The sequence below is a fragment of the Odocoileus virginianus genome, chromosome 16 (assembly GCF_023699985.2).
Source record: "Odocoileus virginianus isolate 20LAN1187 ecotype Illinois chromosome 16, Ovbor_1.2, whole genome shotgun sequence".
Taxonomy (NCBI): Eukaryota; Metazoa; Chordata; class Mammalia; order Artiodactyla; family Cervidae; genus Odocoileus; species Odocoileus virginianus.
The window spans coordinates 51,531,558-51,555,349 of record NC_069689.1 but is presented as its reverse complement, the minus strand read 5'-3'; the positions used below and the strand labels follow the sequence as shown (position 1 = coordinate 51,555,349).

At 48.2% G+C, this 23,792-nt stretch overlaps 1 protein-coding gene across 1 annotated transcript in view; it reads left to right on the top strand.

Moving 5' to 3' along the window:
• Positions 1-23,792, top strand: part of ST8SIA2 (ST8 alpha-N-acetyl-neuraminide alpha-2,8-sialyltransferase 2) — a 74,915-nt gene that overhangs the window by 23,228 nt on the left and 27,895 nt on the right. The window contains exons 2-3 of the mRNA XM_020901540.2: positions 17,199-17,261; positions 19,463-19,591. Of these exons, the coding sequence (XP_020757199.1) occupies positions 17,199-17,261; positions 19,463-19,591 (192 nt within the window). The remainder of the gene's footprint in view (positions 1-17,198; positions 17,262-19,462; positions 19,592-23,792) is intronic.

The window sequence follows — 23,792 nt, the reverse complement described above, 5'->3', positions numbered from 1 at the left end:
TGAAGACAATAGGGAGTGGTGTGGACTGTGGGAAAAGATGGTTCATACCCGCCCACCCCCAGTGAGGCACGGCTGCTTTCATCTCCACCAATTCATGTGGGTGAGGGCTGCCACTACTAATTGTTCAAAAGAAGCCCAAACTTGATACTGAGTTGGCAAAAAAAATTCACCCGGATTTTTCCATACTCTGCTGTATTTAAAGCAGATAACCAACAAGGACCTCCTGGGTAACACAGGGAACTCTGCTCAATGTTATGTAGCAGCCTGGATGGGAGAGGGGGTTTAGGTGAGAATGGATACATGTATGTATGCCTGAGTCCCTTTGCTTCTTACTTGCAGCTATCACAACATTGTTCATCAGCTATACCCCAATATAAAATAAAAAGGTTTAAAAACAAACAAACTTGTTGGCCAGCCCAATGTTTTATATTTTATAATGGCTATTCCCTTGAGTTTTTTACCATTGGCATTTTAATTATAAAAGACTTAACATTATACAAGCCACCCCCCCCCCAAATACATATTTATGCCAGGTACGACCTGTGGCTGGCAGGTCATAAATGCGGGCTTAAGTCAATGGAAAACAGAATAAAGGATTGTGGGGAGAGAGGATAGTGTTCAAAGGATGATCTTGTGACCTGACACATTCCGGAAACTGCCCCTCGCTCCGTGGAGGCAGCTAGTGGGTGTGTGAGAAGGTGAAGGTGAGGACCGAGAGAGCCAGCCCAGAAAGGGTCTCCTGTGTATGGCTAAGGATCTGTGCTGACTCGTTTTGAAAGCAGTGGGACTCGATGAGGGAACCCAGAAGAGTTTCAAGGAGGAAGCGCCATGTTGCACTGTGCATTTTGGAAATCTGGGTCTCACAAGGGAGCAATCAGCAAGGAGTGCTTCTCTGCAGACAGGGAGCTAAGATCGAAGCCACGGCAGCGGGCCCGAGGGAGTGGTCCCTGCTGTCCTTGAGTGGGAGGGTCTGAAGGCTGGGCAATCTTGAGGGGAAACCTGGGAAGAGAGGGTGGGGAGTGCCCACAGCACTGATTCCACATGACTGGGTGGGTGCCATTCCCTGAGAGAACCCTGGGAGAAGGAGGGTTGGGGCATGTGTGCCGGTCAGGTCTGAGGTCTGTGGGGGGCTGTCTGGGCTCTTCTGTGATTCTGGCGCCTGGAGCACACCATGCCTGAAGGTGCATTGGGAGTTGTGGGCATGTAGATGAACGATGGAAGAGGGGGCCTCACAAGGCCTAAGGGTAGGCTCTGAGAAACTGGGATATGTAGGGGAGGGGCTGCAAGGAGCAGCTGAGAAGAGTATCAAAGAAAACCCGAAGGTGTTGACACGTGATGAAGGAGGAGGGGATCTAGGACCTAGGGGACACTTCCGGGTCCATTCAGGAGAAATGATGTGTAGTTAACCCACCCAGGGGCCGGGCCATGCTCTGCGGGTCCCATAGGGGCTCCATCCAGCACAGCCTCCTGGGCGTTGGACAGGCCACACCGAGGCCTTGGCAACGTGACTGTCAGAGATGCCTCCAGCTGTTCAGCTGAGCACGTCTTGCTGAAGAGAGGAAGTTTACTCCTGGGCAGGGCTCCCCTCTGGACGGCCTCAGAGACATCAAACAGCGCAGCAGTGGTGGCGGGAATCATGGTTCTGCATTCCGTTTTCCTCCGTCCAGACGTGCACGTGTGCTCAGTCGGAGCCAGGCTTCTCTGTCCGTGGGATTCTCCAGGCAGGAATACCGGAGTGGGTTGCTATGCCCTCCTCAAGGGGATCTTCCTGACCCAGGGATTGAACCCCGTCTCTTCTGTCTCCTGCATTAGCAGGGTGATTCTTTACCACTAGCACCTCCTGGGAAGTCCTTTTCTTGCGTCCCCGGTGCTTGATTTCTCCCTAATGGACTGCACTTGGTAAGAGACAGCCTCCCTGAGGACAGCTGTTCCGAGGGGGTCGGTGGCCTGCGGCAGTGGTTTATTCTGATTCCCAAGGCAGCAGCCATCACCTTCAATAACAATATTACAACTTACACTCAGGTCTGCCCAGGGCTTCTCACTGTAATCCCACCGCAGGACCCTGCTTTGCAGAGAAGGAAGGACGTCAAGACCTCAAGAGGCCAAGGGCTGCAAAGCTAGAGCCGGATGAGAGTCAGAACTCCAGCCCCCTCATTGATCGTCCCACTGTCCCCTTTCCAGACGACAGTGAGGTTCCACGAGTGGTGACTGCTGGTTGGGACCAGCAGAGTGGGGAAGGGGGCACATCAAACATCTGGGAGGAAAGTGGCTTTAAAGTCCTCCCCAACCCGAGGGCCCACCAGAGATTTTCTTAGAGAAAGGCTGCAACTTTGTTAATAGGGACACAGCGTCTGAATGCTGGTCCGTCAAGAAGTGAACAAAAGAGAGGGAAGAAAGGCCGGCTTAAGGCAGAGGCCTTTCAAGTCCCAGCGAGGCGGGTTCAAGAGCGCGGCATGTGGGATGGCCATTCTGCTTCTCTTTAAAGAACACGGATTTATCCACACCATGTGACATGAATGAAATGAGGAGTTTTCAGGGCTGCCAAACCTCTCCATTAAGGTTTTGCAGGAGGCAAAGGCACTGTCAGTAGTGGACACGCATGGAAGTGCAATGGCTAGAATGTTTTTGTCCCCACCAGATTCACACGTTGGAATCCTAATGCCCAATGTGGTGGTTATAAGGAGATGGGGCCTTTGAGGTAGTTAGGTCATGAGGGTGGAGCCCTCATGGACAGGGTTAGTGCCCTTATAGAAGAGGCTCCAAAGACCCCTCACCCCTTCTGCCTTGTGAGGATACAAGATGCCTATGACCCAGGAGGGGACCCTCATCTAGCCACACTGGCACCCTGATCTTAGACCTCCAGCCTCCAGAACGCTGAGTGATCAACCAGTGTTGTTTATAAGCCTCCCGGGCTATGGCATTACATTCTGGCTGCCCAAATGGACTAAAATACGGTTGAATGAATTTTCATATAAAACTGCTCCTAAGCATAACTCTTCATGGCTGGATCATATTTTATCCTTATTGATGTGGTGCCAGTGGAGAATCTGACTTGAATATTTTCCCAGTTAGCTCATCACATGTCTCGCAACTACTTATTGAATAACCTTTGCATGTGTGTGTGCCAGGTCGCTTCAATTGTGCCGACTCTTTTGTGACCCCATGGACTGTAGCCCACCAGGCTCCTCTGTCCATGGGATCCTCAAGGCAAGAATACTGGAGTGGGTTGCTATGCCCTCCTCCAGGGGATCTTCCCAACCCAGGGATTGAAGCTGTATCTCCTGTGGCTCCTACGTTGCAGACAGATTCTTTACCACTGTGCCACTGGGGGAAGCCCTGAAAAACCTTTGCTTCCTCTTAAGTCTCAAGCATCTCCCTGACTGTGTATTAAATCCTTCTGTGCAGCAGGCGAAGGGCAGGGTACAGGGGCCAGCGTTCTGCAGGCACACAAGGTTTGACCACATGCAGCTCGGATCCCTGCTCTGCCAGTTTATTTGCTAGGGTTGACCCTGGGCAAATCACTGAACCTTTTTGAGCCTGTGTGTCCTATTTAGAAAACCAAAATATGCAAATTAACATGCCACTGGACATAACCTCAGATATGCAGATGACACCACCCTTATGGCAGAAAGTGAAGAGGAACTAAAAAGCCTCTTGATGAAAGTGAAAGAAGAGAGTGAAAAAGTTGGCTTAAAGCTCAACATTCAGAAAACTAAGATCATGGCATCCGGTACCATCACTTCATGGCAAATAGATGGGGAAACAGTGGAAACAGTGGAAGACTTTATTTTTTTGGGCTCCAAAATCACTGCAGATGGTGACTGGAGCCATGAAATTAAAAGACACTTACTCCTTGGAAGGAAAGTTATGACCAACCTAGATAGCATATTAAAAAGCAGAGACATTACTTTGCCAACAAAGGTCCGTCTGGTCAAGTCTATGGTTTTTCCAGTGGTCATGTATGGATGTGAGAGTTGAACTGTGAAGAAAGCTGAGCACAGAAGAATTGATGCTTTTGAACTGTGGTGTTGGCGAACACTCTTGAGAGTCCCTTGGACTGCAAGGAGATCCAACCTGTCCATCCTAAAGGAGATCAGTCCTGGGTGTTCACTGGAAGGACTGATGCTGAAGCTGAAGCTCCAATACTTTGGCCATCTCATGCAAAGAGTTGACTCATTTGAAAAGACCCTGATGCTGGGAGGGATTGGGGGCAGGAGCAGAAGGGGACAACAGAGGATGAGGTGGCTGGATGGCACCACCAACTCGATGGGCATGAATTTGAGTAAGCTCCGGGAGTTGGTGATGGACAGGGAGGCCTGGCGTGCTGCTATTCATGGGGTTGCAAAGAGTCGGACATGACTGAGCGACTGAACTGACTGACTGACTGGTACAATGCCTGGCACAGGGTGAAGCTCAAGCAAAGGTAGTTATTCATCATTTTCACTGCTCTCTTGGAATCCACATCCCCGTCCTAAGGATGTGTTTTGTTAACATGTCTGTCTGCCACTGGGATTGTCACCTGGAACAGTGAAACCATCGCTCTTGGGGAGTAAATTCTGGTGGAGAGGGGGCCAGGAAGCTGTTGAAAAATGATTCAACCATATTTAGTATTTGAAAATTTTGTAAAACTAATATACTTTGTAAGAAAAATATTTTCTGTGTTTTGAAGGAAAGCAATGCTGGACACAGTCTTGTTGGGTGTGAATATAGAGAAAAATTGAGATTTTAATTGGGGAGGGTACCCTCTGTCAGGGGAACAGAATCAAGGAAAAATTTTGTGTCATTTTTAGTAGAAGCTTAAAGTGTTTGTGAGGAGATGATTTAAAATAATGGATTTCCAGAGCCAGAAGGAATCTGAAAGATGCCCCAAGTACTTTAACCTTTCTCTCCACTTGGGGCCATTTATCACGTCTCTTCCCAGTAGCTTAGTTCCTCCAGGGGAAGAAGGTTTGTCCAGGCCCACCCTGTGGCCAGACCCAGGAAGCCCTGACTTTACTAATCCAGGAAGGGGGACATGCCACTGTCATCAAAAGTTGACAGAGTTCAAATACGATGGAGACAGACTTGCCCATCACAAGGTGTTCATACAAGAACACTTTTGATAGCGTGATGGGGACAGAAACCAGAATGGAGTGGTAGGGGGAGATGGTGAAGTGAGGAGTCACAGACAGTGTAGAAGTCTGCAAAGTGCTGGCGAGAGACAGAGAAGTAGCGAGGGGTGTTCGGAAGGAAGGTCGGGTCATTTACTGAAGGTGAGAAAAGCAAACACACATAAATGCTAGTGGGGATGGGCCAGCCACATGGTGGGATGATCAGGCGCTGGTCTGAGCCAGCCTGCTGGGTTCAAACCTTGGCATCCCTGCTTGGTAGTTGTGTGGCCCCGGGCAGGATTTTTCCCCTTTCTGTGCCTCTGTTTGTTCTCATGTAGAAAGACATCATCATTTCTGCATCCTCAGGGTACTGTGAGGCTCACATGAACTAATATAAAATTTGCAGAATGGAGTCTGACATATACAAAGACCAAGATAAAGACCAGAATTATTAGGCAGCTGAAAGGAAGCTGTGAATAGATGAGGAAGAGAGAAGAAATAGCTGATAAAGTAATAATCACGAAAGACTGGAAGGGATGCAATTCAGAGCATAGGTGGAGGTATCGGGTTTGTGTAAGAGGACAGCTGGCTTCTCTGTTGTAACAAAGGATGGGTGGAGGCAGGTTCCTTCTATCTGTAAATATTCACAGACCTTTCATGATGTCCAGGCACTAGAGGCATAGCAGTCAACGAGACAGGCACAGTGCTTCCGTCATGGTGCTTGCAGTTCTGTGGCAAAGGAAGACCATGCATATAATACATGATATAGTGATAAAAGTGTTAGTCACTCAGTCATGTCAACTCTTTGCAACAATATGGACTGTAGCCTGCCAGGCTCCTTTGTCCATGGAGTTTTCCAGGCAAGAGTACTAGACTGGGGAGTCATTCCTTTCTCCTAGGGATCTTCCCAATCCAGGGATTGAACTCGGGTCTCCTACATTATAGGCAGATTCTTTACTGCCTGAGCCATCGAGGAAGCAGCTATGGTTTTTCCAGCAGTCATGTACGGATGTGAAAGTTGGACCATAAAGAAGGCTGAGCACTGAAGAATTGATTCCTTTGAACTGTGGTGCTGGAGAAGACTCCAGAGTCCCTTGGATAGCAAGGAGATCAAACCAGTCAATCCTAAAGGAAATCAGTCCTGAATATTCACTGGAAGGACTGATGCTGAAGCTCCAGTACTTTGGCCACCTGATGCAAAGAGCTGACTCATCGGTAAAGACCCTGATGCTTGGAAAGATTGAAGGCGGGAGGAAAAGGAGGGATGGCAGAGAATGAGATAGTTGGATGGCATCATCAACTCAACGGACATGAGTTTGACAAAACTCTGGGAGATAGTGAAGAACAGGGAGGCCTGGCGTGCTGCAGTTCATGGGGTCACAAAGAGTTGGACACGACTGAGCAACTGAACAAGTGATGTAAAGATAAAAGGAGATGGGAGAGAGGAGGACCTCCATGGAGGAGGAGGACAGCAGATGCCGTGTTAAATGGGACGGGCAGGGAAGACCACTCTGAGAAGGTCCGATTTGACCCAAGACTTGGAAAAGGGGGAAAGAAAGGAGGGAGCCATGGAGTGTCTGTTGGAAAAACTTTCCATGGAGGGAGAACAGCCAGTGCAAAGGCCCTGGGTCTGGATCCCTCTTGGCAGCTGTGGGTAGGTGGGTAGTGGGGGTGGGAGTGAGGCTGGGGTTTCCCTTCTTCCTCCCCGAGCCATGCTACCCAGAGGGGCTGAACCCTTTTCTCTCCAGAGAAGGAATGGCCTCAGCTTTCTTGACTCATCTCTTCATCCAGTAGTCATCTTCAGAAGCACGTTGAATCTGCAGGAGACACATGACCTCCCCCGTTCCATGGCAATACAGAGATGAACAGGACCTTGTCCCAGGCTTGCCCCCAGCCTAGGCGGGGAAGCCACATGCTAGGTGAAGCTGCAGTGGTAGCTGAGTGTAAGGAAAACCTTGCTGTAGGTGGGACCACGATACCAGGACACGTTAAGGGATGCTGACTCACTGTAGAGAAGAGTCTTCAGAATGGGTGGGAGGGACGAGGGGCTCACAAAAGGCTCTATGTCTACAGCCAAGAATTACTTACTGGTGATTCACTGGAGGAGGAGATGGCAACCCACTCCAGTATTCTTGCCTGGAACAACCCATGGACAGAGGAGCCTGGCGGGCTACAGTCCATGGGATCACAAAAGAGCAGGACATGCCTTAGGGACTAAACAACAAATTACTGAAGAAATCTTTAATGATAGCTTTCACCAGCTCCAACTGCATACATAGATACATATCCAACTCAACCAGCTACGTAGATATGTATCACCTCTGAGTTGTAACTGCCTTGGTTTCTAGGGTTTTGAGTGATCTGGATTTGTAATGCAGCATTCTCTTAAAAATCTTTATATTAAAAAGTCTGTATCCTTTATAAGATGAGTGTAAATTGGAGGAGGACCATTCCCGCATGAATTGGTCATCTCAATTCATGTATCCTTTCCTGCCTCAGTTGTTGAGTCGGTTTATTCCGTAAGTGTTCTGGTCTGGATGACAAATTCTCTGGTATCTCTTCTGGTTGTTGGTGACAGTTTCGTGATGAGAAAGAGGAAAGATCAGGAGTAAGTGTTAGGGAAATGCTTGGCATCCCAGTGGCTTGTTTACTTTTCTGATGTGTGGATGACTAGCATAAGAGACTGGGGAAATTGGCTGGAATCAAAGCCTTCAGTTCTCACGGATGTTTTCTGAGGTTGAGCAGAGGAGAGAGCTAAGAGTGAGCTGGTATCTTTTTGTTCCAGCTGATGGAAGCCGATTCACAAACAAAAGTTTGCTGAAATCACATCCAGCGGATACATCAAACCATATTAAGCTTGAAGGGAGAGGGGATGGCAGAAGAAGGACCTGAGTGTTCGGGAGGAGGGCAGAAGAAGACAGAAGCCCATGAGCTTGCTGACATGACATCCCATTGGCACTCGTAACACCCAGTAACCAGAGATCTCAGTCACCATGGAAACACCACTGTCAAGGATACCACTGGTCTCCTCACAGCTCTGTGACCGGTGGTGCTTCAGTCTCTGTGAGGCCCACGGGCTCTGGGACAATGATCAGACCTGCTGAACAGCGAAAGGCCTCTCAAGGACTGTTGAGGGAGACTGTTAGGCCTGAGACGCCGGAAGTGGAGTGGGCGGACCTGGAGGGGGGTAACCACACAGGTGCCAGACACGGGTGGCACTAGGAATAAACCTAAATTTGGTGCAGGTATCATACTATCAGCAGTGTCATTTGCTGCCTGTAAGGCTGAAGAGGAGATGGGGATGACAGAGGAAGAGATGGTCAGATGGCATCACCGACTCAATGAACATGAATTTAAGTACACTTAGGGAGATGGTGAAGGACAGGGAAGCCTGGCATGCTGCAGTCCATGGGGTTGCCAAGAGTCGGACATGACTGAGCGACTGAACTGAACTGAACTGATCCTAGAGAAGGAGTTAGCAAAGCATAGCTCACAGGTCACATCTGGGTAGCTACCTGTTATCATGTGCCTCTCTAGTCAAGATGATTTGACTTTTTTTAAAAAAACATACTTATTTATTTACATATTTGGCTGTGCTGGGCCCCAGCCACCGCACACAGGATCTTTGATCTTCATTGCAGTGTGTGGGATCCCCAGCCATGGGATTTTTTAGCTGAGGCCTGGGGGATCTTTAGTTGAATGGGGGGTCCCAACCAGGGATCAAATCTGGGCCCCCACCCCAACACTGAGAGTGCGGAGTCCCAGCCCCTGGACCTCCAGGGAAGTCCCTGCATTTTTAAAGGGTTGCAAAAAGTCAAAATAAGGATAACATCAATGTCAAGTTCTTTACGATGTGTCATGCACAGTTCTACATCTCTGCATTCATTAGCTCATTTAATCTCTACAGTCACTCTATGAACAAACATAAGCCTGGAGCAGTAGTCAAAGATCACACAGCTAATGATTAGTTCAGTTAGAATGCAGACCCTGGGAGCCTTATCTCAGAGCTTGGACCCTTAACTTGCTTCCCCTTATGACAAGTTCTCCACACTGTTAGGGTAGATAGAGTGTAAGTCTAGGAGAGAGATTCAGGTAACACAGTCTGGCGAGTTCACCAGAAAGAAGCAGGGGGACAGAGTTTCTGTTAGGAGAGATGGAAAAATCCTAGAGATGGTGATGGCTGCACGATCTTGTGAACAGACTGGATGCCACTGAATTGTACACTTAAAAAGAACAAAATGGAAATTTTGTGTTATGCATATTTTTCCACAAAAAGCCTTTGACTGTGTGGATCACAACCAACTGCAAAAAATTCTTAAAGAGATGAGATTACCTATCTCCAGAGAAACCTGTATGCAGGCCAAGAAGCAACAGTTAGAAGTGAACATGGAACAACAGACTGGTTCAAAACTGGGAAAGGAGTACATCAAGGCTATATGTTGTCAGCCTGCTTATTTAACTTCTATGCAGAGTGCATCATGTGAAATGCCCGGACTGGATGACTCACAAGCTGGAATCAAGACTGCTGGGAGAAATATCAACAACCTCAGATATGCAGATGACACCACTCTAATGGTAGAAAAAGAGCCTCCTGGTGAGGATGAATGAGGAGAGTGAAAAAGTTGGCTTAAAACTCAACATTCAAAAAACTAAGATCATGGCATCTGGTCCCATCACCTCATGGCAAATAGATGGGGAAAAAGCGGAAACAGTGACAGATTTTATTTTCTTGGGTTCTAAAATCACTGTGGATGGTGACTGCAGCCATGAAATTAAAAGATGCTTGCTCCGTGGAAGGAAATCTGTAACAAACCTAGGCAGCATATTAAAAAGCAGAGACATTGCTTTGCTCACAAAGGTTCCATATAGTCAAAGCTATGGCTTTTCCATTAGTCATGTACAGATATGAGAGTTGAACCATAAAGAAGGCTGAGTGCCAAAGAATTGACACTTTTGAACTGTGGTGTTGGAGAAGACTCTTGAGGGTCCCTTGGACTGCAAGGAGATCCAACCAGTCAATCCTAAAGGAAATCAACCCTGAATATTCGTTGGAAGGACTGATGCTGTAGCTGAAGCTCCAATACTTTGTCTATCTGACCCAAAGAGCCGACTAATTGGAAAAAGCCCAAGATGCTGGGAAAGATTGAAGGCAGGGGGAGAAGTGGGCAACAGAGGATGAGATGGTTGGACATGACTGACCCTAGGTCATCCTTTTCCTTGCTTTTTTCCTCACCATGTGTCTGGGGCACCACATACTTACGTGTCCTTGGATGGCATCACCAACTTAATGGACATGAGCTTGAGCAAACTCCAGAAGATAGTGGAAGACAGGGAAGCCTGGTGTGCTGCAGTTCATAAGCTTGCAAAGAGTCAGACATGACTTAGAGACTGAAGAACAACAACCCCCAAAAAGAAAAAGTCATTTTAAAAACCACCCTTGGACCCCGTTGGGAGCTCTCACTCTTCATGCGACTGACCCTAAATCATTCTCTTCCTTACTCTCTGCTCACCATGTGTCCTTGGAGGAGCAGCAGTGGACCAGCAATGGAGGAACCCCAGTGGTTTCTGAGCACAGGTTGAGCACACACCTTCAGTATCCTCCCGAAACTGGGAAGGAAGAATCAGTCACCTGCAAATTCATGGCTTTGCTTCAGTTTAATCTTCTATTCTCAGGACTAATCAGCTGTTTAAGTTGGGTGCAGACTCTTAATTAAAGCTGTCAGCTCTTGAAAGTTCATTTACCGAGCCTGACTCTCCAGTGAGAAACCAAGGATGTGGGAGATTATAACACAGCTATGAGACCCCAACACACTAGAACATGACCTTACCTACAAACAACTGGGCTTGGATGAAGAGGCTAAACAGAAGTGCAGTTTTCAGGTTTGCTCATTGTTTTTCACTGAAAACAAATCCAACTATGCATGTTATTCTCTTTTAACATGCTATTTTTATTTATTATCTTAGTTACTGCTTGGAAAGAGTATTATGTTTGTGGTGGGAAGGAGACTAACTTCTCAAAATGTAGAGCTTTGGAGTAATCAACCTCCATCCTAACTATGACTGAGAATATTGGGCAGGTCACGTGGACAGTGGTTGTTACTAACATTAGAAAGTTCTTTATAACATGCATACATTTTCCCATACATTTTTTTTCACTTGGATGATCTAAGCATCTTTGTTTCTATGATTTCAGAAGTTGATTAATTATCTTTAGCAGATTTTTCTCACCAGATCATCTTCTGTCACTCAACCAAGCAGGTCTCAGCATTCCCCTGTCACAAGGGATGCAGGCTTATTTTAATAACAATAGAGGCCAAACCTAATTAGAAAAAAAATCTCTTGCCAATTCAGGCTTCATTTTGAGCCAAACATCTGCAGCCTGAGTTTCTCTGAATGACAGTTTCTCTGAATGCCCCGTTCTCTGGGTATCTGAGAGGTGAAACCGTGTCTTGCACAGGTATAAATAATATGTGGGAATACACTATGCAAGCTACTGGAAGGACTTAGGAAGAAAAGTTCCACTTGAGCAAGGTACTGTGCAAGGCTGAGAAGGTGAACAAGACAAGGTCTCCCTGTTTTATTATGGTTTATTATCATTTAATAATAATAGATAATATCTATTAAAGTATTGTATATTAATAGATGTGACATATATTATTTAGATAATATCTACAATAATATTTATTGTTATTTAATAATGATAATTTATTATTATTTAATAATAATAGGCCAACAGATCAGGAAATGGCTGCTGTTGAAAATGGAGTTTGTTATTCTCCCAGATCCCAAAAGAGGTGGCATACCACATCATGCAGGGCTCTATGGAGTAGCACCAGGTCCCTTAAGAGGAAGGGGGAACTGTGGACAAGAGCCCTTACTGTGGTTTGCAGAGGAAGCAAGGGTGAAGCTGGGTAAGCAGCTTTGGACTGGCTGTTTTGGATAACTTCAGCAGACTATGGGGCATCGGAGCTGACCCTGTGTGTCTGGGATAACTGTAATTCCTGGGTTTATTAAACCAGTAGATGCATAGCAATACCTAGCTCTAGGTTGATTATGGCAGGTGGATGGTGGCCCAGGGTGTAAGATCCCAGTAAGGGAGGTGGTGGGGCAGGGAGGGGTTGGGCTCTAGATTGATTGGTTTGCATTTGAAAGGTGCCCACCCAGGCCAGTGGTTTACTGTCTCTAGGAATTTACTAACCCTGAGAGAAGCTGTCCCTCCAAAGTCAGCAAGCCCGCAGATGTCAAAGCATCAGATAAAGAAAATAAAAGACATGGTTAGTGCACGCCCCCAGGGGCTTCCATTCTACTGTGGTGAGCAGCCAAGGAAGCTGAAACCAGAACCAAATCTCGAGACCTTGGTTCCTTCAACTATAAGAGGAATTTAGACTAGGTTAATGACAACATTTCTTTCAAGCCTCCCATCTGTGATCCCATGCAATAATTAAATATGAAAAAGGCGACAAATGCTGTAGTGGGACGCTTTGGGAGGAGAAGGAAAAGGCGGCTGAGCGTTGAAATTTGGGTTTTGAGCAGAAGCCCGAGGGTTGGGCTTGGAGTTTGGCATGGACTCGGGCTTGGGAAGGTGGTGGAACGGGTTGGCTGGTGAGGGAGAGCAGGGGCGGGGATTCATCTCAGAGGCACAGGTGGAAGACGAGAGTCAGAGGTTCTCAAGCGGAGGTAATTCTGCCTCCCTGCCCAGGGGCGTGGTCTGGAGGCAGTTTTGGTTGTCACTGTTTGCGGGGTGTGGGGAGGGCTGCTCCTGCCTTAAAGCAGGTAGAGGCCAGGGACGCAGCTCAGCATACCACAGCGCACAATTACCTGCCCCAACAACCAACACCAACCCTGAAACATCAATAGTGCTGAGGCGGGGGAAAGCCAGGGTTAGAGGAAGTTTTAGTATGAAACCCCAGAGAAGGGAAAGGCCGCCCACTCCAGTATTCTGGCCTGGAGAATTCCAGGGACTGTACAGTCCATGGGGTCGCAAAGAGTCGGACACAACTGAGCGACTTTCATTTACTTTCTTAGTCTGAAAAAGTGCCTGGCTTGTGGTACCCCGTCAGCAGGCCTGAGAGCTCCCCAGGACCCGGCCTGGAGGCAAGAGAAGAGAAAGATGGGAGGAGGCAGTTTACTCAGCGTCACATCCTCTCCAAACCCCTGGCTACAGTAAACCAGATAGATGCCCCAGTGCAGGGTTCCCCTCACCTGGAGCCCTCGTATTCCAGGAAGGAGCCTGGAGAGAGTTTGTTGAGGTTTGCTGTTTGTATAAGCAGAATTTTACATTTTTATGAAGTCAAATCTGTCTGCATTCCCTCTTAGGGTTTCTTCTTACACTTCTGAATTTTAGAAGTCCTTCACATTTGCTCCTCATACCTCATCAAGATTTGATAAATATTCTCTTCCATCTTCATACCAATTTCGTATGGGTTGCCTTCTTTCAATATTTAACTGTTTAATTCAGTCTTTTCCAGAGGTGCTACAAGAGTTCTTGGCGATAATGTAAGATGATTTTAGGAATTCCATTGATAAATATTTTGGGGGGTAATGGTTTTGTGTTCTTTTCAAATGAGTATATATTCATGATATGAAACCCATATTTTCACTGATGGCGTTGCTTAGGTTAAGAAGTTTTAAAAAGATGAGTCAATTTAAAAACTTAAGTAGATAGTAGAATGGGTGATAAACAAAATATGGCAAACTGCTGATAGGAATAGGAGCATTATTAGGGTCTGAGAAACACTAGTTAAATCCACTTGAAATTTATAAATCAGGGAACACTTAACCTGATTTCCCTCCAACTCACCTCCAGATTATTAATCAACTACTTCAAACATTTATCAAATTTCTCATTGATGTAATTTTTAAAAAATAATACATCAGTTCTAGACAATCTTTTTGTTCCATTAACTTTTCATTAATCTTGAGCTATGACCACACTTTTAATTACTATACTTGCCTTAATATCTGGCCCAGCAAGTGTTCCCTCCCGACAAGGAGTGCTGATTTTGAAAACAGGGGTTGGCGTCAGGGTCAGGGCATGGTGAAAGGTCAGTGACTTGTGGACAGCAGCATGCCCAGGAGAGCCCCTGGGCTCTGACCTAAGTATCATAGATGATAGTTACAGGTCGGAGCTGGCCAGGTAGTCCCAGATCTTTGAATTAGAAGTGTGAGTGATCTGCCATCCCAAGGGGAAATGAAGAGAGACAAGAAAGAGATATTACGCATTGATTGCAACGTAAGGAACCTGTGATACTCTGTGCAATTAAAAATTAGACTGTGTGTGATGAAATCTGAGACCTGAAGGGAGGCCTGGAAGGAGGCACAGGGTGAGTCATAGCACCCTTCCTGCCGCTGGCTCATCGGGCTATGAGGCAGAATGATTCTTATTGCAAACAGTGTTGAAAAGACATTTCAATCTATCAGGAAAACATAAACACACACGCACTCACATATACATACACACACAATGTTATATCTACAAGTATGTGAATCGTAAAGAAATTTAGGATTTCTGGTTTCAAACTTAAAACTAGTGAGGAAATAGGCATTGGCTTCCCCCACAGAGTTCTTTAAATTAATTAATTAAGCTAAATGTTAATTAAATCACAATGATTTTGCAGTGATTTTAATTGTTTCTTTGAAGTATACCCGCACCTTGCCTGAAGGTCTAGATGGAACTTAAAAAAATGGAAAAAGCATGAAAAACATCTCCTCAAACCACATATCCTACAAATCAGTGGGGGAAAGTATTTAATTTAACCATTAGTCTTGATCTTGGGCGGCCTTGGCCTGCAATGACTTGGGTTCCCAGCCAGAGATTGAGGCCAGGTCATGGTGATGAAGGAAATGTCAACCCACTCCAGTAATCTTGCCTGGAGAATTCCATGGACAGAGGAGCCTGGCGGGCTACAGTCCATGGGGTTGCAAAGCGTCAGGCATGACTGAGCAACTATTACTCACTCACTCACGGTGGTGAAAGCACCAGATCCTAGCCACTAGACCAGTAGTCAGTGACCAGGGCCCTGGCCTTCAGCTTTGCAGAAAAGAATTCCAACAAAGACAGAAATAGTGAAGCCAGTCAAGTATTATATTAAGAAGAGAAAGAATTGCAGTACATGTGGATAGACACATGGGTGGACTCAGGGAGAGGAATAGAGTCGCTGAGTCACACCCTCGTGGCAATTTGAATTACTTCTATGGGACATTTCTTCTGGATTTCCTTTGGCCAGTCATTATGATTTGCCTGGTTCACAGCCCGTATTTGATATATCTCAGGATCTTCCCATGTGTGCGTACACATCCCTTAGCCAAGGTGAGTTCTACCAAAAAGGCGTCTGGGTAGAACCTCCCTTAACATGACTCCCCTTTGGCCTCCAAGGAGCTTTCTCTCTGCATGTGTGGTCGGGAAGGTCGGGAAGACAAGTGGTCTGAGCAGGGCCCAGCCTCCTCTCTTAATTGTCCTGCTAGCCTCCTCTTGGCATTTCAGTCAATAGGGAATGAATCTCCAATAGCTTTGCCCTGGGTGGGGGAGGTCCATCTGCCTCCTGCCTCAGTCTCACATACAACTTTTTAATAAAAACACACACAGAGCACAAAGTGGGCTGAATACCAAGGGCAGATAGTTTTCTCTCTCTCCTGACCCAGTGCCATTGGCAAAGTAGGGTGAAACTTCATGGCCCTGTAGCCCCCACCCAGGACCGAGTCTGACAGAACTGCAGAAACAGGGGGACTGGAAAGGGCTTTAGAGACTCCCACAGCTTATCCTCCAGAGGAAGAAGCAAAGGACACTCATACTCACCCATCTCCTGCTCCCCCACAAAGTGACACTGCTATTATTTTTCCTGCCACCAAAAAGCAAATCATTTTCACATTTGGTTGGAGGCACTAGTTGAGTCAGTCTCGCTACCGCTGTTGAACTTCTGAGATCTTAAGTTTGGAGACAGTGTGGTGGACAACATCTCACCACCAGCTGTTGTTGTTGTCTCTCAGTCGTGTCCAACTCTTTGCAACCCCATGGACTGCAGCACACCAGGCTTCCCTGTCGATCACCAGCTCCCGGAGCTTGCTCAGACTCATGTCCATTGAATCGATGATGCCATCCAACCATCTCCTCCTCTGTCATCCCCTTCTCCTCCCGCCTTCAATCTTTCCCAGCATCAGGGTCTTTTCCAGTGAGTTGGCTCTTTGCATCAGGTGTCCAAAGTATTGGAGATTTAGCTTCAGCATCAGTACTTCTGATGAATATTCAGGGCGTATTTCCTTTAGGGTTGACTGGTTTGATCTCCTTGCTGTCTGTCCAAGGGACACTCAAGAGTCTTATCCAACACCACAGTTCAAAAGCATCAATTCTTTGGCACTCAGCCTTCTTCATGATCCAATTCTCACATCTGTACATGACTACTGGAAAAACCATAGCTTTGACTATACAAACCTTTGTAGGCAAAGTGATGTCTCTGCTTTTTAATACACTGTATAGGTTTTGTCATATCTTTTCCTCCAGTGGGCAAGGGTCTTGTAATTTCTTGGCTGAAGTCACCATCCACAGTGATTTTAGAGCCCAAGAAAACAATCTACCACTATTTACACTATTCCCCCATCTATTTGCCATGACGTGATGGGACTGGATGCCATGATCTTTGTTTTTTGAACGTTGATTTTTAGGTCAACCTTTTCACTCTCCTCTTTCACTTTAATCAAGGTAAGTGAAAACAAAAGACAAAGGGCAGGTACTGAGTCAGGCTAGAGTAAAGGCTGAGTCATGCTACAGCAGGTGCTGAGTCGTGCTAAAGCATGCTAGCCTGTGGGGTTAACCAGAGGGGATGAATCCCAGAGGAGTCGCTCTTGAAGTCAGATGAAATTCTCAAGTGGAAACCCAGGTGGGAATTGAAACAATGCTCAAGTGGGAGGCAGGAAAGGACCTGAGGTCAGCTTCCCGTCAGAGGCTTGGGTTTGTGGCTAGATCAGGATGCTGTCCCTTCTGGAGAAGCCGGGGTGAGAATGCATCCTCCCTCTGTACTTCTCCAAGGCGGGCTGCAGGAGCTCCTGGCGACTGAAGAGGGCTTTGCAAAAAAGAGCTGAATTTATAAATAATGCATTTCCTTTGTCTTGCAGGAATTCTGGAGGCAGAGGTACAATCAGATCAGCTGTGAACAGCTTACATAGCAAATCTAATAGGTTTGTAAATTAGATTTTGTGTTCATTTGTTTTTGCTGTAAGGCAGCTATTAATCTGCTTCTCCTCTTTGCTGGATGGTGCCCTTCTTACTTAGCAAATAGATCTGTTTCGTTTCACTTTGACTTTGCATTTCCTAATCAGTGTGAGGCGGGGGAAGCTGTTGATAGAAAAGTCCAGGAAATGGCCCCCGGTCTAGAGGCTGCAGGAGATGGAAAATTCAGATGGGTAAGAGTCTTTCTGAAAAGGAGCCCACCCACTTGGAGGCACTTGAGCCACCAATGAGCTTATTCATAACTTGAATTTTTGCCAGATAATGGAGACTCAGAATCAGGATTTTCAGCCTGTTTCATGGGGAGAAATAAAGATGGAAAATAGAGCACTCAGAAACTTTGTTGAGATCTCTTAAAAATATTTAGGAAGTCATCTCGGAACTGTTAACCTTGACTATTGAAAGTGAAGTGAAAGTCACTCAGTCATGTCCCACTCTTTGTGACCTCATGGACTATGCAGTCCATGGAATTCTCCAGGCCAGAGCACTAGAGTGGGTAGCCTTTCCCTTCTCCAGGGGATCTTCCCAACCCAGGGATTGAACCCAGGTGTCTCGCATTGCAGACGTATTCTTTACCAGCTGAGCCACAAGGGAAACCCATGATTACTGAAGGCACACTCTAAATCTAAAAGAGTGTTTCCCCAAATGACAGTCTTTGGCCAGAGGACAGCTTGATGCTGGAGAGTGAGAAGATGCTTTACAAGCCAACAGACCCAGGCTTAACACTGGCTATGGTTGGACCATGTCTAGTCCCCATTCAGAGAATATCTTCCTCTTACACACCCTCTTTCTGTAAATGGGGAAACTGAGGCTCAGAGTGATAAAGTAATTTGCCTGTAGTCTCACAGCTTGTGAAATCTTTCCATTACACCCTCTGCCTCTGTTCATGAAGACAGCAAAACTTGCAAAGGGTCAGGTCTTCTGTTTCCTTTGATAGCTCTCTTTAGGCCTGTCAGCTGGAGGAATACCCAAAACCCTTGAATTTTCTGTTCTCTGCCAAAGTTGCATATTTCTGACTCTCTGACAAGTAGTATCAGCCAGAGGAGTCAGAAATATTGGGAATGGAGGTATGTGGGGAGAAAGCGCGTCCCCCAAATAAATTTCTTCTCTACCTACAGAAGGCAAAATAGAGCCCTAGGTTTAGACCTATTAAAAGAATTTCATCTTTTTTTAGCATGGCTGTTCCAAGGCAAATGCAGAGGACATAGATGTTTGGTTTGAATTCTTTCAAGCTCCAGAATTTGGCATCACAAATCCACTTGTCATTCTAACTGAGAGAATGTGCTGTCAGCACACACAAAAGGAACTTGTGATGTGACCCACATGCATCACTGTGGTTCCTGCGCTTTTAGAGCTGTGATTGTAACCTGGTTTCTTAGAAACCCACTAGCATAGATTTCAAGCCGCTGAATTCAAGCAGGTCCTGTACTGCCTGAGTCAGGTGGGAAGATGATGTAGGCACCCAGAATTATGTATGAGTGGCCTCAGGCATTCAGAGCCAGCCAGCAACTTCATGCATCCAGGCTCCCCCAGGGTCAAATTCAAATTCAGCAAGCACTTATTTATTGAGCATCTGCTATGTTAGACCGTTGGGGAATACAGAAACAAGTGAGGGAGGTCCCCTGCTGACAGTCTAGTGGGAGAGAGAAACAGAGCTCGAATAACTCTGGAATAAGGCAGGTATTTGAAGAGGCATCTTACAAACGAGGGATAATGAGATAAGGCTACATTCCATTGCCCCAGTATGAGTTTTTGTTTTCCTTTTTATTACATTTGCAAACCATCTTATGATACAAGGTTGTTAATGCAAGTGCTCTGCAGAGTTTTGCAAAAGTGGCTTGAAGAAGGATTACTAGTCTGACAGTGACTGCTAAGTTTCACTCAGAGGAAACATTGTGGGTGGAAGAGGGGAGAAAAATAGTTTATCACCCCCTTCCTGTCTCCCAGAATATATGTAGGTTATACCTGAGGGAGAGAGTTGGTGCATTCTAGAAGATAAATAGACTTCCTTCCCTTCCCAGGTAATAACTGCAATTTTGCTCCTCCGAAGAAGTTTACCTTCAAGCTCGTGCAAAAACAAAACTATTAGGCTTGTCATTGGCTTGCTAACAGATCATGTCTCCCCTCTTCCTCTTTCCACCCCCCCTTCCAGAGCTGAAGTTGTGATAAATGGCTCCTCATCGCCAGCTGTTGTTGACAGAAGTAATGAAAGCATTAAGCACAACATCCAGCCAGCCTCGGCCAAATGGAGACACAACCAGACGCTCTCTCTGAGGATCAGGTAGTGGTAATTACCTCTAGGACAAGAGACAGACTTGGCCTTCTTCGGCACAAGCCGGCAAATTGCCGCTCTCCATCACCTAAGGAAGTCAGAATAGAAATAAAATGTTTACCTCCCGCCGAGGCAGGTTTCATCTCTAAGCGATCAATTGGAAATAAAAACCCCAGACAAGCCCGGCAGCCCAATATGTGTGTGCGGCGACTGGAGTGGGGAGGTAGCAGGAGCAGCCAGCTGAGGCCCTGGGTTTGCGAGGAGCCAGGCTCCGGGTCAGCAGCAGAGAGAGCCTGGTGGGGGTTGGGGGGGGGTGGTGCACAGAGATCACAGATGGCTTCTTTCCAGAGGAGCCTGAAGCAGCAGTCCTCGCTGCTTCCATCCATCCCCCCCCTTTCAGCAGCCAGGGTCCTCCCGTTTGCCTTTGGAGAGTGGTCTGCTCCCATGGTCCTTGAGTCAGCAAGTCCCTCCCTGATGACATGAAAGTGAAAAGTCACATCCCGGCAGCAGGTGACCCAGGAGCTGACGGGACACCTAACAGCAAAGGGAGGGTCTGTTTAACCAAAGAGCAGCTCTAGTCCTGATCTTAAAAAAAAAAATTGATTCAATAAGTAATTTTTGGCTGTGCTGGGTCTGCTCGGACTTTCCTCCAGTTGCAGTGCACGGGCTTCTATTTGCAGTGGATTCTCTTGTTGCAGAGCATGGGCTCTAGGGCATGTGGGCTCAGTGGTTGCTGCGTGTGAGCCCAGTAGCTGCTGTGTGTGGGCTCAGTAGTCATCATGTGTGGGTTCAGTGCTCGCCACCTGTGGGCTCAGTAGCTGCTGCATGTGGGCTCAGTAGTCGCCGTGTTTGGGCTCAGTAATCATCATTTGTGGGCTCAGTGCTCGCCGTGTGTGGGCTCAGTGCTCGCCATGTGTGGCTCAGTAGTCATCATGTGTGGGCTCAGTAGCTGCCGCGTGTGGGCTCAGTGGTCATCATGTGTGGGCTCCGTAGCTGCCACATGTGGGCTCAGTAGTCATCGTGTGTGGGCTCAGTAGTCATCGTGTGTGGGCTCAGGAGTCATTGCGTGTGGGCTCAATAGTCATCATGTGTGGGCTCAGTGCTTGCTGCGTGTGGGCTCAGTAGTCATCACGTGTGGGCTCAGTGCTTGCCATATGTGGGCTCAGTAGTCACCATGTGTGGGCTCAGTAGTCACCATGTGTGGGCTCAGTAGTCGCCGTGTGTGGGCTCAGTAGTCACCATGTGTGGGCTCAGTAGTCGCCGTGTGTGGGCTCAGTAGTCATTGTGTGGGCTCAGTAGTCACCACGTGTGGGCTCAGTAGTCATCACGTGTGGGTCTCAGTAGTCATCGCATGTGGGTCTCAGTGCTCACTGTGTGTGGGCTCAGTAGTCATCGTGTGTGGGCTCAGTAGTCACCCCATGTGGGTTCAGTAGTCGCCGCATCTGGGATCAGTAGTCATCATGTATGAGCTCAGTAGCTGCTACGTGTGGGCTCAGTAGCTTCCTCGTGTGGGCTCAGTGCTTTCCACGTGTGGGCTCAGTAGTTATCACGTGTGGGCTCAGTGCTTGCCATGTGTGGGCTCAGTAGTCATCATGTGTAGGCTCAGTAGTCATGACGTGTGGGCTCAGTGCTCACCGTGTGTGGGCTCAGTAGCTGCCGCTTGTGGGCTCAGTAGTCATCACATGCGGGCTCAGTAGCTGCTGCGTGTGGGCTCAGTCATCATGTGTGGGCTCAGTGCTCGCCACGTGTGGGCTCAGTAGTCATCACGTGCGGGCTCAGTGCTCGCCGCGTGTGGGCTCAGTAGTCATCATGTGTGGGCTCAGCAGTCACCACGTGTGAGCTCAGTAGTCACCACGTGTGGGCTCAGTAGTCATCGCGTTTGGGGCTCAGTAGTCATCACGTGTGGGCTCAGTGCTCGCCACGTGTGGGCTCAGTAGTCACCATGTGTGGGCTCAGTAGTTATTGTGTGGGCTCAGTAGTCGCCGCGTGTGGGCTGAGTAGTCATCACGTGTGGGCTCAGTGCTCGCCACGTGTGGGCTCAGTAGTTGCCATATGTGGGCTCAGTAGTTATTGTGTGGGCTCAGTAGTCGCCACGTGTGGGCTGAGTAGTCATCACGTGTGGGCTCAATGCTCGCCACGTGTGGGCTCAGTAGTCACCATATGTGGGCTCAGTAGTTATTGTGTGGGCTCAGTAGTCGCCGCGTGTGGGCTGAGTAGTCATCACGTGTGGGCTCAGTGCTCGCCACGTGTGGGCTCAGTAGTCATCACGTGTGGGCTCAGTGCTCGCCTCATGTGAGCTCAGTAGTCATGACCTGTGGGCTCAGTGCTCACTGTGTGTGGGCTCAGTAGCTGTCACATGTGGGCTTAGTAGTCATCATGTGTGGGCTCAGTAGTCACCGCATGTGGGCTCAGTAGTCATCACGTGTGGACTCAGCAGTCGACGTTCCCGGGCTCCAGAGCCTGGGCTCAGCAGTCGTGGTGCACAGGCTCGGCTGCCCCTTGGCATGGGGAATCGTCCCAGATCTGGCATCAAACCCGTGTCTCCTGTGGATTCACCACCACTGGGCCCCCAGGGAAGCCCCTCCTGTCCTGATCCTTGTGGGGCAATGTTTCCAGAGTGATGTGGTCATTGTTGGGCGGTGGGAATGGGGAGCTGTGGGGGAGGGATTCCGAGGTCGGCACGGTGGCCACTTGGCTTGGACAGAGCCGCGGTAGACCGGCACAGACTGGTCAGTGCAGCATCCATTCCCTTGCAGGCGTTGTGCTGGGAGCTGATGTGAATCAGACCTGCTCACAGGAGACCAAGTGTCCCAAAGCTAGAGCATGGCCGTGAGATACTGACAGTGGGCTGTGTCACCTCATAGAAATAGGTGGGAAAGCTCCTACTGAGCTGAGCGCTTCATTTGGTAAGGGGGCTGAGAGGGCCGGCCAGGAGACACTTGCCAGGAGCAGTGGGTGTTGAGGGATACTTAGGAGTTTGCCAGGCATGCCACGCTGCTGCCTGAAGTCTGGTGTCTGTGCTCAGTGTTGCTGGAGCACCCCTCGGGAGGAGGGGAGGAGGGGATGATGGTGTGGGAGCCAGGACCAGGCGGGAAAGCTCTGACATCGCGGGGAGGCCGAGAACGGGAGGCGGGGCCCGGGAGTCAGCCTGGACCTTAGCCGCCAGAAGGGCCACCACGCAGAGTAGGGAGCTGCCCCCTCCAGGTGGGCTCACTGTCAAAATGCCCCCCACCCCCTGGTTCTTGAAGCTTGGCTTTGGGACCTGAGGAGGTGTGGGGAGTAGGGAGGATGAGCTGGGAGGGCTGGCAGCTGACAAAGCGCCTGAAGGAGTGGACCCCTGTCACCTCCCTTCTGCCCCCCTCATTCAGGGTCTCTTCTGAGATCCCTGTGGTGGGGGGCCCGACCTTCGTCTTGCATCCCAACAGCTCCCAGCCTGCCCTTACTGACCCCCGGTCAGTGGCCCTGGGGAGCACTAGGCCTGAGGCTGCTGTAACAAATTTCTACCAACTTGGTGGCTTCAAACAAAAGAAAATGCATTCTCTTACTGTTCTGGGGGCCAGAATTGTGAGTGCAACCTCTGAAGGCTCCAGGGGAGACAGTGTCTTCACCCTTCCAGCTTCTGCTGACTCCAGGCGCTCCCCATCGTGTGGCTGAGCCACTCGTCTCTACCCTGTCTTCACAGAGCCTTTCCCTCTGTGTCTGTGTGTCCCCTCTCCTGTCTCTGATAAGGACACTTGTCGTTGGATTTAGGCCCAGCGGAGTAATCAAGATGACCTCGAGATCCTTAATTTAATTACATTTGCAAAGATGCTGTTTCCAAATATAGCACCTCACAGTTCTCAAGGGTTAGGAAAGTGAAAGTTAAGTGAAAGTCGCTCAGTCGTGTCTGACTCTTTGCGACCCCATGGACTATACAGTCCAAGGAATTCTCCAGAATGCTGGAGTGAGTAGCCTTTCCCTTCCCCAGGGGATCTTCCCAACCCAGGGATCAAACCTAGGTCTCCCACACTGCAGGCGGATTCTTTACCAGCTGAGCCACAAGGGAAGCCCAAGAATACTAGAGTAGGTAGCCTGTCCCTTCTCCAGGGGATTTTCCCAATCCAGGAATCGAACCAGGGTCTCCTGCATTGCAGGTGGATTCTTTACCAGCTGAGCTACCAGGGAAGCCCCATGTATATGGGGGAGCCCCTATTCACCCCAGGCTTACCTG